General features: G+C 44.8%; 1 protein-coding gene across 1 annotated transcript in view; it reads right to left on the reverse strand.

Moving 5' to 3' along the window:
- Window positions 1–2,106: 2,106 nt before the first annotated feature.
- The window catches only part of PTPN9 (protein tyrosine phosphatase non-receptor type 9), a 105,878-nt gene continuing 91,013 nt past the window's right edge, over window positions 2,107–16,971 (reverse strand). The window contains exons 9-13 of the mRNA XM_054450042.2: window positions 14,432–14,498; window positions 8,319–8,397; window positions 5,667–5,817; window positions 4,775–4,982; window positions 2,107–3,969 (exon numbers count right to left, since the gene is read on the reverse strand). Coding sequence (XP_054306017.1) covers window positions 3,755–3,969; window positions 4,775–4,982; window positions 5,667–5,817; window positions 8,319–8,397; window positions 14,432–14,498 — 720 coding nt within the window. The 3' untranslated portion in view covers window positions 2,107–3,754. The remainder of the gene's footprint in view (window positions 3,970–4,774; window positions 4,983–5,666; window positions 5,818–8,318; window positions 8,398–14,431; window positions 14,499–16,971) is intronic.

Raw genomic sequence — 16,971 nt, forward strand, 5'->3', positions numbered from 1 at the left:
GGTGAAAAAAACAGCAATCAAATCAGAAGCAGAAGCCTGCTTTAGCTCACAGTGTTTTCTTCTTTCCTGAACACTGTCTTTCTTTTTTATTTATTTATTTATTTTGAGACGGAGTTTTACTCTTGTTGCCCAGGCTAGAGTGCAATGGCGCAATCTCGGCTCATTGCAACCTCTGCCTCCCGGATTCAAGCGATTCTCCCATCTCAGCCTCCCGAGTAGCTGGGATTACAAGCACATGCCATCACACCCAGGTAATTTTTGTATTTTTAGTAGAGATGGGGTTTCATCATATTGTTCAGGCTGGTCTCAAACTCCTGACCTCAGGTGATCTGCCCACCTCGGCCTTCCAAAGTACTGGGATTACAGGCATAAGCCACTGCGCCTGGACCCTGAGCATTTTCTCTTGCTTTGTTCACTAAGTCTCCTGTATGAGAACCCCGACTTGCCAAACAGATTTTGGGTTGCGTCTCCGCCTTCCCTTTCCTTTACCTCCTCCTTTAACACCTAACACAGGTAGGTTCACACTGGTAAAAGCTACAAACAATGGCAGTGGGAGGAGTTCCTCTGAGTTTTACTGAAAATTTAGGAGACATCAATTCGTTAACTCTCTATAGGGTCAGAAACATGAACTAAATCTGTGGTTCCAAACCTGGATAATCCTGTTACTAACAACCTACTGGATGGGCCCAGGAATCAGCATTTTATGGAGCTGAAGTGATAGATAATCTCACCAATCTTCAGATATGCAATGAGGAACTCATGCATAACCTTAAATTCACAGGGCAGTCGGGTTACAGCCTCTTCAAATAAATGACAATTTAAAGTTACCTCCTCCAGGCCTTTTATCATTAATCCCATTTCTTACATGTTCCACCAAACCCCTGACCTCTCTGGTTTCCCAGATTTCCAAGAATCTCTGTTCACTTCTTATGTTTGTGCACTCCCAAGAGAATGGAGGCTCATATGGAGAAAGAACTAGATTAATCTTCTGCTCTACACTTGAGCTCCTGATTATGGTAAGAAACTCAATAAAAATTTATTGGCAGATCAGAAGATGGATCCTTAGAGGAAGTCTAGTGTAAGAGTTGAAAGAAGATACTTTGGAGTCAGATGGTCTGGGATCCTGGCTGTAGCAAATTAACATTCCTGTCTCTCAATTTTTTTCTTTTGTCAATACCTACCTCAAAAGGTTGTTGAGGGTGAATGAGATGATACCTAGAAATTACTCTGAACAGTGCCTGGAATAGAGTGAGCATCCAGTAAATTGGCTGCTGTGACTATTATTAACACCTCAATATTTCCCAGCCACAACTGCCCCAACTGGGCGCCTGCCCAGGCCATCAGCAGCCAACAGGTATGATATGGGGAGTGGTCTTCCATGTACAAAGCTTCTGGTTCCATTCTTTCTAAGAGAGAAATGCAAATGACTCAAGATCTTCTCACAAAGACCGTGTACCCATAGATACGGAGTTTCCTGGGGAGAATGATAACCCCTTTGGTACGCTGCAGACATGAGGACCCTACATCAGGAGGTCCTAGCTAGGACAGTCAGTCACCAACCCTGTCGCCCTTCGAGTCTACTACATGAAGCATGGGCACAAGAACAACAACCTGGAATTTAAGAACTATTTATACTCTGAAAGGAGAGCTAAACAAACCTCTGTTCTCCAAAGACAAGATCTCCATCTTCCATGCAGTGAAGAGACCACAGGCTTTGTAAGCAGACCAACTTGAGCTCGTTTTAGAGCAAATCACTGTAACCCTCTGGACCTCACCTTCCTCATCTATATAGAAATGAGAAAGGGGTGCACAGGAGAAGGGAGAGAAGATAATATCTCACTGAATTGTTGTGAGGTTTGAATGAGACAGTGGGGGGAAAAGCACCTTAGCAGAGCACTTAGCACATCTCAAGCACTGAACTGGTGCTGGTCCCTCTGTCCAGAGATAGGGCCATGGCCTACAGACAAGGTGAACTCAGAGTGTCAGAACTCAAAGTCTCAGGTACTGAAGCCTTGGGTCCCTCCCTGCCTCCCTCATCCCTCCCAGACCAGCCCCTGGACCCCCTCCCTCATGTCCCAGGCTGCTAAATTGATGAAGCTAAAAGGGTTTTGATCATGTCGGTATATTTATATGTAAATACAAAACTGTATCACTGTAAGATATTGAATATGAACATTACAATTATTTTCTGAATCTGACTCAGTCCATTGATATTAAATACAAAATGAAATGATTGTAAAAAATAATAATATACACATTCAAAGAGCTTATTACAATATAAAATTATTGAGGTCTGATCAGCTGCCAACCTCATCTTCTGTGACAGGGGAAGGTTTAGGAGTTCCTGGGATTTTTGGGGAATGTGGAGTGCTGAGGACTCTTGATTTATCCCTAGCACATAAGGATGAGTAGACTGGGAGCAGGCAGGGACAGGTTGGGTGGGTAGGGGACAAACAGTGATTGCAGGGGACCACCTCACTCAGCCAGGGGGTGAAGCTTTTTATTGACACAGAACCCACCCAGTTTGAGGGTCTAGCAGGCTAGCAGGCAGGAAGAGATGGGCATCTCAGTAGACAGGGCCAAGCTGCATAAAGGAACCATCCAGCAAAAGAAAAAGGGCCCCAGCTCATCCTCCCAGGGAGGTATTTTCTTAGTAGTTTTTTCTTTCTCATACCTGGGCTCCCCCTCCTTCCTTCTAAGATTCGTACCGATTGCATTTGGCTCTGGCTGCTCAGTGAGTTCATCTCTACCCTCCGCCTCCCATCCCTGGGATAGTGAAAGCGAGAGTATGGAATCACAGTGGAGGTCTGTTCCCCAAATTGGCCAAGTAAATGCAGAAAAATCATCAGATAAGGGAAATCCATGCTGAGCTAACCCAGTGTCACCACAAACTAATACATTCTTGGCTCCAACAGGTGGCAACTGGAAGGAGATAAGTCATTACTTAAGGAAGGGGCCCTGTGGCAGGAACATGGAGGAGATGTGTGTGTGTCCTCTTCCACCACTCTGTAGCCTGACAACAGGAGACATGATCACCAACCCAAGCTAGTCCAGGATAAATAGTAGGGTCCGAGAAGCAAGAGTCCTGAACTGCAACACGGAGCCCCAGGAACTTCTGCAAAGGAGTATCTGTGTGTATACGTATTTATAGAATATGATCATATTATCACATACAATATATATTATATACACACGTACATATGGACCTATACACATAAGTGCACATACACACACGCACACACACAGAATGACAGAAAGGACTGGAATACACGCCCTACTTATAAACGTGCTTGGCACTCAGGACGATCTCTAGAATATGTAACTTGGTCAAGCTCTCTGGGGAGAAAGGCAAATGCTCATCAAACCTCCCCATAAAATTCTAGCAAAGGGAAGGAGTGGGAGACAGGAGACCTCCAGAAAGAGAATGGCGGGAGAAAGGAGGAGGGAGGTTCCTTCCCCACTTACCTCGGAGACCCTAGCAAAAATCAATAGCCACAATTTGGTTTTGATAAGGCACAGTTTGATAGCAGATGCTAGGAATTAAGAACACATTGCTGCTGGCCCTTTCTAGTGGCAATTTCACCACATTTATCTAGCCAAAGGGAAAGGCTGCCTTGCGTGCACACGTGTGCCGGGAGACACAAGAAAGAAGTTGATCCATGGCTTCAGCGTAACTGATGGCAACCTATAGGCTCAGCAGTGTCCAGGGTAGTTTAAGGAAGGCTGGCCAGCAGGTAGGAGGTTCGTAAGAGAGTTACTGACTCTCCACGGCCAGCAGGTTTTGGCCAGAGGATACCATGCCCTCCTTCTCTGCGAACTCCAGGATGGCCTTGTAGCAAAAATAGTACTGCTCAGGGGTCTGGATGCTGAAGGCCCTCTGGGTCCTCATGCGTGACACCGTCTGGAACACATTAAGGGTGCCAAGCTCCTCCAGCTGTGCCAGGCAGATGTCCAGTGAGCAGAAGGTACCTGAAGAAGGAAGGAAGTGATCACATCTGGTTTACCTCTCCTCTCTTCCTCCCTCTACCAAATAACCCAGGCAGAACTGAATGAATGAATTCAAAGGCAAAGTGCCTCATGGCAGAAGGCCAGGTGGCCTTAGGCCTGAAAGGACTCAAGGAGGAGGTCACAGGGAGTGTTGGAGGCCAGAGAAATGAGAAGGCCTCCTATCTCTCAGGACATACACTGGGGTAACAGGAAGTGGAAATGGGAAGGTGACACGGGAACTTCCTGCTTCAATCCCAGACAGACAGACTGACAGCACTCCCACACCTAATTTCCAGAGTCCACAAGTTTTTCAGAGGCCTAACAAAAACCTATTCCCAACTTTCTCCCAAAGGGACCTTTGAACTAGAAAGGCCAACATTTCCTACCATGTACATGCCCTTAAGGCAAAAGCTGCTAACTGGCTCCACAATGGAGAACACAGCACAGGGTGGGGAGTCCCTCCAGGGAGGGCTGGATGGGAAGGAAGCAGCAGCTCAGCTGAGCTCTCTGGGATACCTGCAGTGACAGTGCTAACAGGTGACAGAGTCAGCGTTATGATGGGGTGTATAAAACATCAACCCCTAGAGGACTTGGCTTGTGAAATATATATTCTGGCCATCACTTGGTCCACCAAAAGGACATTAGAAGAGGGATTTTTCACAGCAATTCACCACCAAGGGAGCAAGTGAGTTCCTTCTCCAATCACAGATGTGGGCTAAGAGCTTTGTTTTTCCTCGTCCACCCCTACTGCCCCTGCAGACACCAAGAGTTGCATTAGGTGCGTTACCTGTCCTGCCAATGCCTGCACTGCAATGGACCACAATGGGTGGCTCAGGGCACTGCCCTTTGGAGCGTGCTCCCATGTTGCTCACAGCCAGACTCTGCTGGTTTCTGACCACTCTCAAGAAGTCAATGAGGGAAGCTGCTGAGGAAGGGACACCATAGTCTGGCCAGCTCAAGAACTGGAAGTGGGTCACCTGGCGTTTCTGCCGTTCCTTAGATGAGAAAAGAAGTAAACGTTAACGAGGTTATTTCTGCCTGCCCCTAGCTACCTCTGGCTTTTCCAGATTCTCAACACCCTGGTTATCCCCACCACCAAGGCTCCTATCCACCACTGTCAACTTTTCCCATAATTGCTTCTTTACTACAAACCCAAAGGAAGGGTTGGTTAATTGTTTGGAAAGGGCAGAATTCCTATACTGTAAGATCCAGAATTTTTTTTGAGACAGGATCTCACTCTGTTGCCCAGGTTGGAGTGCAGTGGCACGATCAAACTTACTGCTGCCTTGACCTCACAGGTGTGTGCCACCATGCCCAGCTAATTTGTTCTATGTTTTGTAGAGACAGGATCTCACTGTGTTGCCTAGATTATCTTGAACTCCTAGGCTCAAGTGATCCTTCTGCCTCTGCCTCCCAGAGTGCTGGGATTACAGGCATAAGCCATTGCACCCAGCCCCAGATTTCTAAAATTATAAGCTTTACTCCTATTTAATGTTCCTATCGTGCTGCAGTAATATGGCTATATTGGCTGTGAGTTAAATATCCTCATCCTGTCCCTAGAAAAACAGAAGCAACTCATAACTTCCCTGGTATCCTACCTATTCCCTCTGGAGATTTTCATTACAGTAATTATTCTCCCCCTGTTTCAACAAGGTGAGAAAAAAGAAACCTGGATTTACCTCTGTGTTGTGAATTTCTAGCGTTGTTTTCTTATAATGATTCATGTTCTCCACGCCTAGATTGGTCACTGTGAGGAAGCCAAATCGGATCCGAGAGTCTTTTTCTAAAGGCCAGTACTGGCCACACTTTCTCCTGCCGCCTTCCTCAAAGCTGAAGACACACAGAGCAAGGTAAGCCTTCCATCCTTCCTCTCCACAGCAGTAACCTGGCTTCCCCAAAGACCTGATATACCCCCAGGCAGCAATATCATCTCTTGCATTGCTTCTAACTTACACCATTGATTCTCAGCAGAAAGGAAAGGAAACCTCTTCATTCTAAACAAATGTACTCACAGCTAAAGTTTCTGTATATAGCAGACAGTTACTGAGCACTTACTACAGCATTTGGTCCTTTTCCTAATACGCAATAGTACTTCTCACATATGTGGGATAAATACTGGGTGAACAGAGAAAAAAACAGTATAGTAGCTGGGTATAGTGGTGCATGCCTGTAATCCCAGCTACTTGGGAGGCTTAGGCAGGAGAATCACCTAAGACCAGGAGTTTGAGACCAGCCTGGGTAACATCGTGAGACTCCATCTCAAAAAAATAAATAAATAAATAAATAAAAGAAAAAGAAAAAAAAAGAGTAGAGAAAATATGAAAATATGACAGGTCAGAGAGAATTCTCTGATAAACTGATAAACTGATAAACACACATCTACTGGTATGTTAGAAGGAGGTTTATGTAAAGGCCTGAAGTCCCAGCCCAGGCAACATGGAAACCCTGTCTCTACTAAAAATACAAAAATTAGTCAGGCATGGTGGTGGGTACCTGTAGTCCCAGCTACTTAGGAGGCTGAGGTAGGAGGATTGCTTGAATCCAGGAGGTTGAGACTGCAGTGAGCTGAGATGGTGCCATTGCACTCCAGCCTGGATGACAAAGTGAGACTCTGTCTCAAAAAAAAAAAGACCTAGGCCAGGCGCAGTGACTCATGCCTGTAATTCCAGCACTTTAGGAGGCCAAGGTGGTGGATCACCTGAGGTCAGGAGTTCGAGACTAGCCTGGCCAACATGGTGAAACCCCATCTCTACTAAAGATACAAAAATTAGCCAGGCATGGTGGCAGGCACCTGTAATCCCAGCTACTTGGGAGGCTGAGGCAGAATAGCTTCAACCTGGGAGGCAGAGGTTGCAGTGAGCTGAGATCACACCACTGAACTCCAGTCTGCGCAACAGAGTGAGACTCTGTCTCAAAAAAAAAGGCCTAAATCTACCTCGCCACCCTCCAGTGGCCCCAAAGTATTCCAAGGTAGAACTTCTCCCACTACCTCCTCTCCAAATAAGTGGTGGTTATAACAGTGTTAAGGAAAGGAATTTAACATTCACATTCATTTTTTTCCTTCCTCATCTGAAATAGGTTATTCCTTAAATTTGCCAGATTTGTAGACCAAAATTTCAAAAATATTCCTTTCATTAAAATCTTCCTGGCCAGGCGCAGTGGCTCACGCTTGTAATCCCAGCACTTTGGGAGGCTGAGGCGACGGATCACGAGGTCAGGAGTTCAAGACCAGCCTGACCAACGTGGTAAAACCCCATCTCTACTAAAAATACAAAAATTAGCTGGGCATGGTGGCACATTACTATAATCTCAGCTACTCAGGAGAATCACTTGAACCCGGGAGGCAAGGGTTGCGGTGAACTGAGATTGAGCCATTGTACTCCCACCTGGGTGACAGAGCAAGACACCGTCTCCAAAAAAAAAAAAAAAAAAAAAAAATTAGCTGGGTGTGGTGGCACATGCCTGTAATCCTAGCTACTCGGGAGGCTGAGGCAAGAGAATTGCTTGAACCTGGGAGACGGAAGTTACAGTGAGCCAAGATCACGCCACTGCACTCCAGCCTGGCGGCAGAGTGAGACTCCATCTCAAAAGAAAAAAAAAAAGTAGCAACAAATGGAGAGCAAAGGGAATCTGGTAATTCAGGAGTCAGGAAGGCAGCACCCCTCTGGAAATAGGGAACAGATTAAAGGAGAATTGTCCCATGTTTCCCAGAACTTCCTTTAGTGGATAACGCCAGGACCTCAAAATAGGGTATAACTGGCACAGGGTTGCCAGAGCCAGGGATTAAAGCTTTAACAAGTTAGATCTATTCATCTCCACCATACCCGGGTTGTGGATTAGCTAAGAGATATCTCAAAATCTTTGCCCTGGCTTTCCTAATCCTCAATTTTTTTTTTTTTTTTAATTGAGACAGAGTCTCGCTCTGTAGCCCAGGCAGGAGTGCAATGGCGTGATCTCAGCTCACTGCAACCTCTGCCTCCTGGGTGCAAGTGATTCTCCTGCCTCAGCCTCCCGAGTAGCTGGGATTACAGGCACGCACCACCATGCCCGGCTAATTTTTTGTATTTTTAATAGAGAAGGCACCATGCCTGGCTAATTTTTTGTATTTTTAATAGAGACGGGGTTTCACCAGGCTGGCCAGGCTGGTCTGGAACTCCTGACCTCCTGATCCGCCCGCCTCGGCCTCCCTAAGTGCTGGGATTACAGGCGTGAGCCACCGCGCCAGGCTGACCCTCATTATTTCTAAAAGCTAAACTTCCCTCTTCAATCTTAGGGACATGCTTAGGGACAGAGTGGAGGTGGAGACCTTTGGAAAAAAGGGATTAACTCACCGAGTGGTCATGACAATCACCAAGACTTTTTGCTCCCATACCATGAGCCAGAAATCACGATAGGTATTCTCCAAAGGACCTGAAATAAAAGGAGAAGACAAGAAACATGACTCTGGGAAACACTTTTTTTCTTTTGTAGGCTCTTCTGTTTTACTCCCCAATGGTAACTCCAAACCACAGATGGTTAGCTCCCTGCTCATCTTTCCACATCCCTGCTATTCAGTATGGTCCATGGACCAATCACACCAGCATCGTATGGGAGAGTGTAAGAAACATGAATCTGCATGTCAACGAGATCCCCAGGTGAGTCGTAGGTAGGTTTGGGAAGCACTGCTACATACCCTCAGAATCTTAATCATCAGAACTTCAGCCATCACATCCAGGCTGACAGTGTCACCTGTGTACGAATCTCTAGCTGTTTTCATCTCACCTAAGCTTCAGTTTTATAATCACAGATTGCTTACTAAACCATTAACCTTCTGTTTCCCATAATCTCAGATTCATTATGTCTGCAACTAAGTCTCCTCCTTCAAAATTAGCTTTATCTTGGCCAGGTGCAGTGGCTCATGCCTATAATCCCAGCACTTTGGGAGGCCATGGCAGGCAGGTTGCCTGAGCTCAGGAGTTTGAGATCAGCCTGGCAACATGGTAAAACCCCATCTCTATGAAAAATACAAAAATTAGCCAGGTGTGGTGGCACATGCCTGTAGTCCCAGGTACTTGGGTGGCTGAGGCACAAGAATCGCTTGACCCCGGGAGGTGGAGGTTGCAGTGAGCCAAGATCGCACCACTGCACTCCAGCCTGGGCAACAGAACGAGACTCCATCTCAAAAAAAAAAAAATTAGCGTTATCTTGCAACTTTCTTATCTCTGTTAACAATACTAGCATTCTTAAATCATTCAGTCTTAAAAAGTTGAAGTCAACACTGACTTACCCATTTCCTTCATCTCCCAGAAGCAGTCAGTCACCAAATCCTAGAGATTTTTTACCTTTGAAATGTTTTTGGTTTTTATTCTTTTGCCCTCATCTTCTCCCCATCCTGTTCTTCCTGCTCGATTTCACTGACACAAAGACCACGTCATCTTCTGTCTAAGTTACTGTAACACCCTCTTAGTCTACTTTTCTGAAGAGGCCTTTTTCCCTTCCAGTCTACTCTGGGAAACCCCACCAGTTTAATCTTTCTTAAAAATTACTTCATCAGAACATAGACACAGCATGCTCACTTTGGCCTCTATTCTTTCGCTCAAGCTGTCTCCGTCACCTCCAATGCTATTCATTTTCTACCCATTTTCAAGTGCCGCCTCTTCCTTGAAGCTTTCTCTGACCACCACATTCCTTGTGAAGCTTCTTCTCTTTTGCTTTTGATGGCACAGCTGGATCTATACAGGTTGACCATTTAATTTATATACTCTTCCATCCATTATTTTACTTTGTGGGAATTAATGATATCTCACTAAACATGGTCCTAAGGACAAAGGATTACAGGTGTGAGCCACTGCGCCTGGCCAAATTCTCCTTTTATAGTTAGAACCTGCACAGGGCTGAGCACTCAGCAATAACTCTGAAGATACTTGTGGGCTACTAACTCCACTTTGATCAAGACAGTAACCGGCCGGGCGCAGGGCTCACATCTGTAATCCCAACACTTTGGGAGGCTGAGGCAGGTGGATCACTTGAGGTCAGGAGTCCGAGACCAGCCTGGCCAACATGGTAAAACCCCGTCTCTACTAAAAATACGAAAATTAGCTGGGCATGATGGCGGGTGCCTGTAATCCCAGCTGCTCGGGAGCCTGAGTTAGGAGAATTGTTTGAACCCGGGAGGCAGAGGTTGCATTGAGCCGAGATCGCACCATTGAACTCCAGCCTGGGCGACAGCAAGACTCCATCTCAAGAAAAAAAAAAAAAGTAACAACTCAAGATAATTCCTTATACTTTCTGGGTGTTTCTTTCCTCTCTGCTTTCAGGAAAGCAGTGCAGTACTAATGGTTAATTTTGGTCTAGAAGTCTGCTGGTTCTACTACCATTATTGCTAAGTCTTTTAGCAAGCACTAACATGATACTGGAATACCCTCTCTGCAGAAGTGGATGATGTCAAAAGCATGTGAGATCTTAGAAATACACTAAATATCCAGTAAGAGAGGATTAATTAAATTATGACATATCAGGTGGGGTGCAGTGGCGCATGCCTGTAATCCCAGCACTTTGGGAGGATGAGGTAGGCAGATCACTTGAGCCCAGGAGTTTGAGACCAACCTGGGCAACACTGCAAAACCCTGTCCCTACAAAAAATACAAAAACTAGCCAGGTGTAGTAGCACATGCCTGTAGTCCCAGCTACTCAGGAGACTGAGGTGAGAGGATCATCTGTGTGTGCCTGGAGAGGCCGAGGCTGCATTGAGCCATGATCATGAACCATGATCATACCACTCTGTCACCCAGCCTAGGTGACAGAGTGAGACCCTGTCTCAAAAATAAATAAATAAATAATACCATACCATAATTTATACAGTCTATAAAGTTGATGTTGTAAGAGCTGTATTTTTTGCTATGAAAAGGTATTCAGATACCATTAAATGAAACGAGATAGTATAGAAAGAGCACATTTGGTTAAATTAAAAGTTTAGTTTTGTTTTTTTGAGACCGAGTATCACTCTGTCGGCCCAGGCTGGAGTGTAGTGGCGTGATCTCAGCTTACTGAAACCTCTGCCTTCCGGGTTCAAGCGATTCTCCTACCTCAGCCTCCTGAGTAGCTGGGATTACAGGCGTGCACCACTACGCGGCTACTTTTTGTAGTTTTAGTAGAGAGGGGGTTTCACCATGTTGGCCAGGCTGGTTTCAAATACCTGACCTCAAGTGATCTGCCCACCTTGGCCTCCCAAAGTGCTGGGATTACAGGCTTGAGCTACCGTGCCCGGCCTGGTTAAATATTTTGTATGCCTATATCTGCATGTATGCATAGATAAAGGTCTAGGAGGAGATGCTGTAAAATGTTAACATTATCTCTGGGTCCTAGGGTTATGAGGGATTATTTTTGTTTTCTAAATGTTCTACAATGGACATGCATTACCCTAGTATACACATCAAGAAGACAGTAAGGATACCTTTTCCACATCCTACTCTCCTGCACTACAGCAGCTCTCATATACTTCATTTTCCACATTCAGACCACTGGCAGAATTGGAGTACTGAGCAGTCAGAGCACATGGTAACTCAGTTACCAGACTCGGGCTGGGCAAACTTCTCACAGGCTCAAGAGAGATACTAAGAAGGGAAAGTTGTACTTCCCAGCTTAGATCCTTTAACAGTAAACTTCTCTCAAAAAATAAAGTCAGCAGTTTATACTGACGTAGGTGAAACAATCCACTGACTTGACTTGTAAAAACTTCTGAACCAAACACACATGGGTTCAAACCCTGGTTCTGCCACTTACTAGCTGCATGGTCCAAGGTCACGTAAACTTTTGGGTTTCAGTTTGCTCATCTATAAATTAATAAACCTCGCTTGCAGAGTCTCTATAATAATTAGATAGCATTTATGCATCTGACATATAATAGGTCTTCTCAATAGATGACATCATTAATAGAAATATAGGCCAGGCGCACTGGCTGATGCTTGTAATCCCAGCACTTTGGGAGGCCAAAGTAGGCAGATCACTTCAGGCCGGGAGTTCGAGACCAGCCTGGGCAACATGGCGAAACCCTGTCTCTACCAAAAATACAAAAATTAGTCAGGCATGGTGAGAGGTGCCTGTAATCCCAGCTACTTGGGAGGCTGAGGCACGAGACTCGCTTGAGCCCTGGAAGTGGAAGGTGCAGTGAGCCAAGATCATGTCACTGCACTCCAGCCTGGGCGACAGAGCGAAACTCCATCTCAAAAGTTAATTAATTAATTAATTAAAAATAAAGAAGTTGCAGACATTATGCTATTTTATTCCTAAATACTTGAGCACTTACTAGGAAAACAAGGACATCCTCCTATAGAAAAATACCATTATCACCTTAAGCATACATTAAACATGGATACAATGTTGGCTAATAAAAAGTCTCCAATTGTCTCAATAGTTTGTCTTCAATAGATTTTTTTCTCCCAGTTGAGGATCTAATCACAGATACTCTTTTTTTTGAGACAGAGCCTTGCTCTAGTCACCCAGGCTGGAGTGCAATGGCGCAGTCTCGGTCCACTGCAACCTCTGCCTCCCAGGTTCAAGCAATTCTCCTGCCTCATCCTCCCGAGTAGTTGGGACTACAGGCACCCACCACCACACCCAGCTAATTTTTGTATTTTTAGTAGAGACGGGGTTTCACCATATTGGCCAGGCTGGTTTGGAACTCCTGACCTTGTGATCTGCCTGCCTCGGCCTCCCAAAGTGCTGGGATTACAGGTGTGAACCACCAAGCCCGGCCAATCCTCTTTTTTTTTTTTTCTTTTTGAGTGCAATCTCGGCTCACTGCAACCTCTGCCTCCTGGGTTCAAGCGATTCTCCTGCCTCAGCCTCCTGAGTAGCTGGGATTACAGGCATGTGCCACCACGCCTGGCTAATTTTGTATTTTTAGTAGAAACGTGGTTTCTCCATGTTGGTCAGACTGGTCTCGAACTTCCAACCTCAGGTGATCCACCTGCCTCAGCCTCCCAAAGTGCTGGGATTACAGGTGTGAGCCATTGCAACCGGCCCTTTTATTTATTTATTTTTGAGACAGGATCTTGCTGTGTCAGCCAGGCTGGAGTGCAGTGGCACGATCTCGGCTCAGAGCAACCTCTGCTTCCTGGGCTCAAGTTATACTCCCACCTCAGCCTCCCAAAGTACTGGGGTTACAGGCGTGAGCCACTGTGCCCGGCCATGGTTCTCTTTAGTCTCCCTTTAATCTAGAACAGTTCTCTGCCTTTTTGTTTTTTATGGCATTAACTTTGGAGAGTCTGAGCCAGTTTTCTTATAGTATGTCCCACAGTCTGGATTGTTTCCCATGACTAGATATGGATTTTAAAACTGGCAATACACAATGCAGGTGATATTCATTTCTCAATGCATCATATCAGGAGGTGTACATAATGTCCCTTTGTCCTTTACTGGTGATACTAAGTTTGATCACTTAATTAAGGAGGTATCCACCATATCTTGCTCTGCAGTGGTCAAGGGCCTTACACCCATTTGATGGTTTGTTGTCTTTCTGTGTTATGATTTCCTCCTACCATCTTTGAAAGTGACATGATATTCTTGAGATGGAGAGGCCAGGTCAGGAAGAGTACTAGGATCATAGCAACATTTATAGAAACTCCACCTGAAATCCTCCTAGAGGCCGGGCATGGTGGCTCATGCCTGTAATCCCAATACTTTGGGAGGCTGAGGTGGGCAGATCACGAGGTCAGGAGTTCGAGACCAGCCTGTCCAACATAGTGAAACCCAGTCTCTAATAAAAATACAAAAATTAGCTGGGTGTGGTGGCACACACCTGTAGTCCCAGCTACTCTGGAGGCTGAGACAGGAGAATCACTTGAACCTGGGAGGTGGAGGCTGCAGTGAGTTGAGGTCGTGCCACTGCACTCTAGCCTGGGCGACACAGCAAGACTCCATTTCAAAAGAGAAAAAAAAATGAGAAATCCTCCTAGGGCTCAGTATTTCACTGTCAGACTCATTAGCACATACTATCTATGTCAGAACATTTGCTGGAGTGCTCCATGATGGGATAGGAACCAGCCTAGGCCTATTAGGACAGCAATACTCATTCCTAGATTGGACTCAATCTCTGAGAAGTCCACTGCTATTCTTGGCCTCTCACTAGACAGGAAGAGCATGAAGGGCTCACTGGCTGATGAATTCTGATGCCCTACACCCTTGCCAATACTAAGAAATAGCCCCAAAACTTGTAGGCAGTAGTGTCATGTGTTTAAATCTCCAGTTTATCTCTATGCGGTGAGTTTCCAGGCACACCTGGTACGGAAACCCCAAACTACTTATCTGCTTTTCTCAACCACCACCAATCTTTATAAAAGGCCAGGATCTAGTGGCCAAAACCTCCACTCAAGTTACCATTTGTTTAAAAATTATGCTATCATTTGGCACAAGGAATCATAAGTAGATGGCACAAAATCAACATGGGAGGGACAGACCAGCTTACCTTGTGTGCCAATGTAAGCATTCTTCTGCTTGTAGCCATCCATGAAACTGGCATTGATGTAATCTGTCTAATGATAAAAAGGAGACATCACTATAGCTACACAGAATATACCATTTGGGTCATAAAATGATGTACTCAGTAAGTAAAACCCAAGGTGTGAATATTCTCTTCTTGTTGAGCAGAAAATGAGGAGTGAAATGGCCAGCTCAAACCCTCACTTCAATAAATGGTGCTGGGACAAGTAGATATCTACATGCATAAAAATCAAGCTGACTCCTTCCTCACACCGTAAAACTGACTCAAAATGGATCACAGACCAAATGTAAGGGATTAAAACTATTAAAACTCTCAGAATAAAATATAAGAGTAAATCTTTGTGACCTTGGGTTAGGCAAAGCCTTCACAGATATGACACCAAAGGCGTAAGTGACAAAAGAAAAGAGATAAATTGGACTATATTAAGATTAAAAACTTATGCCAGGCGCGGTGGCTCATGCCTGTAGTCCCAGCACTTTGGGAGGCCGAGGAGGGCGGATCACGAGGTCAGGAGATCGAGACCATCCTGGCTAACACGGCGAAACCCTGTCTCTACTAAAAATACAAAAAAATAGCTGGGTGTGGTGGCAGGCACCTGTAGTCCTAGCTACACAGGAGGTTGAGGCAGGAGAATGGCATAAACCCGGGAGATGGAGCTTGCAGTGAGCTGAGATCGTGCTACTGTACTCCAGCCTGGGCAACAGAGTGAGACTCCGTCTCAAAAAAAAAAAAAAAAAAAAAATCATTCATCATTAGCCATCATGGAAATGCAAATCCATACCACGAGATACTAATTTATACCCACTAGGATGGCTACAGATATCAAAGATAGATAATACTGTTGGCAAGGATGTGGAAAAACTGAAACCCTCATACATGTGTAAACCCTCCTTATACATTGCTAGTGGTAATGTAAAATGCTGCAGTTACTTTAGAAAACAGTCTGGTTGTTCCTCAAAAGATTAAACAGTTACCATATGACCCAGCAATTCCACTCCTTAGCAAAATAACACACATCCATACAAAAACTTATACATAAATATCCATAACAGCATTATTCATAATAGCCAAAAATGCAAACAACTCAAATGTCCTTCAACTGATAAATGAATAAAAGTGGTATATCCATACAATGGAATATTATTTGGCAGTAAAAAGGAGTGATGTGATGATACATGCTATGACATGGATGGACCTAGAAAACATTATGCTAAATGGTAGAAGCCAGACACAAAAAGCTACATAGTCTAGGATTCTCTTTGCATGAGATCCCTAGAACAGGCAAATCTATGGAGATAGGAAATAAATCAGGGTGGGTTAGAGGGAAATAGGTAGCGACTGCCAAGGGTGTGAGGTTTCTTTGGGAAATGAAAAAAATGTTCTAAAGTTGATTGTGGCGATGGTTGCACAACTCTGTGAATATACTAATAGCCACTGGCTTATATACTTTAAATAGGTAAATTGTATGGTATGTGAACTGTTGGAGGCTGAAAGAATGAGGGTCATGATCAACTCAGTATACCACTGGAGGCTACATGAGCAAAAAGCAAACTGTTCTCATGAAAGCAGGATGTTGGCAAACTGACAAACTGCGTCTGCCGCCCAGAAGGAATGCTGAGGGCAGTCACAACCCAGGCACAAGTGTTTCTTGTGGTTAGGCACATCTGAAGCCTGTTAGCAATAATGCATACCTGTGATCAATTAAGCAGCTGACCAATCGTTACCTCCTCCTCCCTGCTCTTGCTACCCAATAAATAGGAAGGGCTGTAGAAGCTCAGGGCTGCCTTTGCTCACTAGAAGCAGGGAGTTCTCTTCTTCCCCATGTTACCCTTCCTTTAAAATAGTTATTTTTGTCTTAAGTTTTCATTTCTATGTTCGTCCCCCTTCATTCAGTCTCCTAATGACGGTCTCAAGTAATAACAATAGTAACTGCCCTAGTGACATCTCAAGCAGTAATTGTGGCAGTCTGCCAGAGTGAACTATATAACTCAATAGAAACTGTTATTTACAAGAAAAGGGTCCATCAGGACTTGCAACACTGTAGCACAGGACCAAATGAGAGGCAAGGCAAGCAAGTAGGAACATCTGGTCCGTCCTGCCACACACAAAAGGCAAAATATGAATGGAGAAGAAATAAAGCTACATCTCATACTTAGGACCATCAACAGGACAGGCCAAACACCTGGACTCCATTACTACCTGAATTAATGCAAAGCAGCTTCCAGTCAAATTCAAAGGCATCTCAATGAATAGCTCCTGACTACCTCTCTTCCAGGGTATTCTCCCACCTCCTAATGTCCTCAGTCTTAATTACTTCAACATCATTTTTTATTAATACCTACTCACAAGATCCTTTGATCCAGGCTGATAAAAGAGAAACATCAATCAGCTGCAGTTTCATGTTATAGTATAACTAGTTGAGAGTTGAATGGATGGAGGCAGTGGAATGGATAAGGGAAGGTGTGAAGGGTTACAGAAGGACAAAAGAAAAGTTTCAATAGCAA

The sequence above is a fragment of the Pongo pygmaeus genome, chromosome 16, assembly GCF_028885625.2.
Source record: "Pongo pygmaeus isolate AG05252 chromosome 16, NHGRI_mPonPyg2-v2.0_pri, whole genome shotgun sequence".
Classification (NCBI taxonomy): Eukaryota; Metazoa; Chordata; class Mammalia; order Primates; family Hominidae; genus Pongo; species Pongo pygmaeus.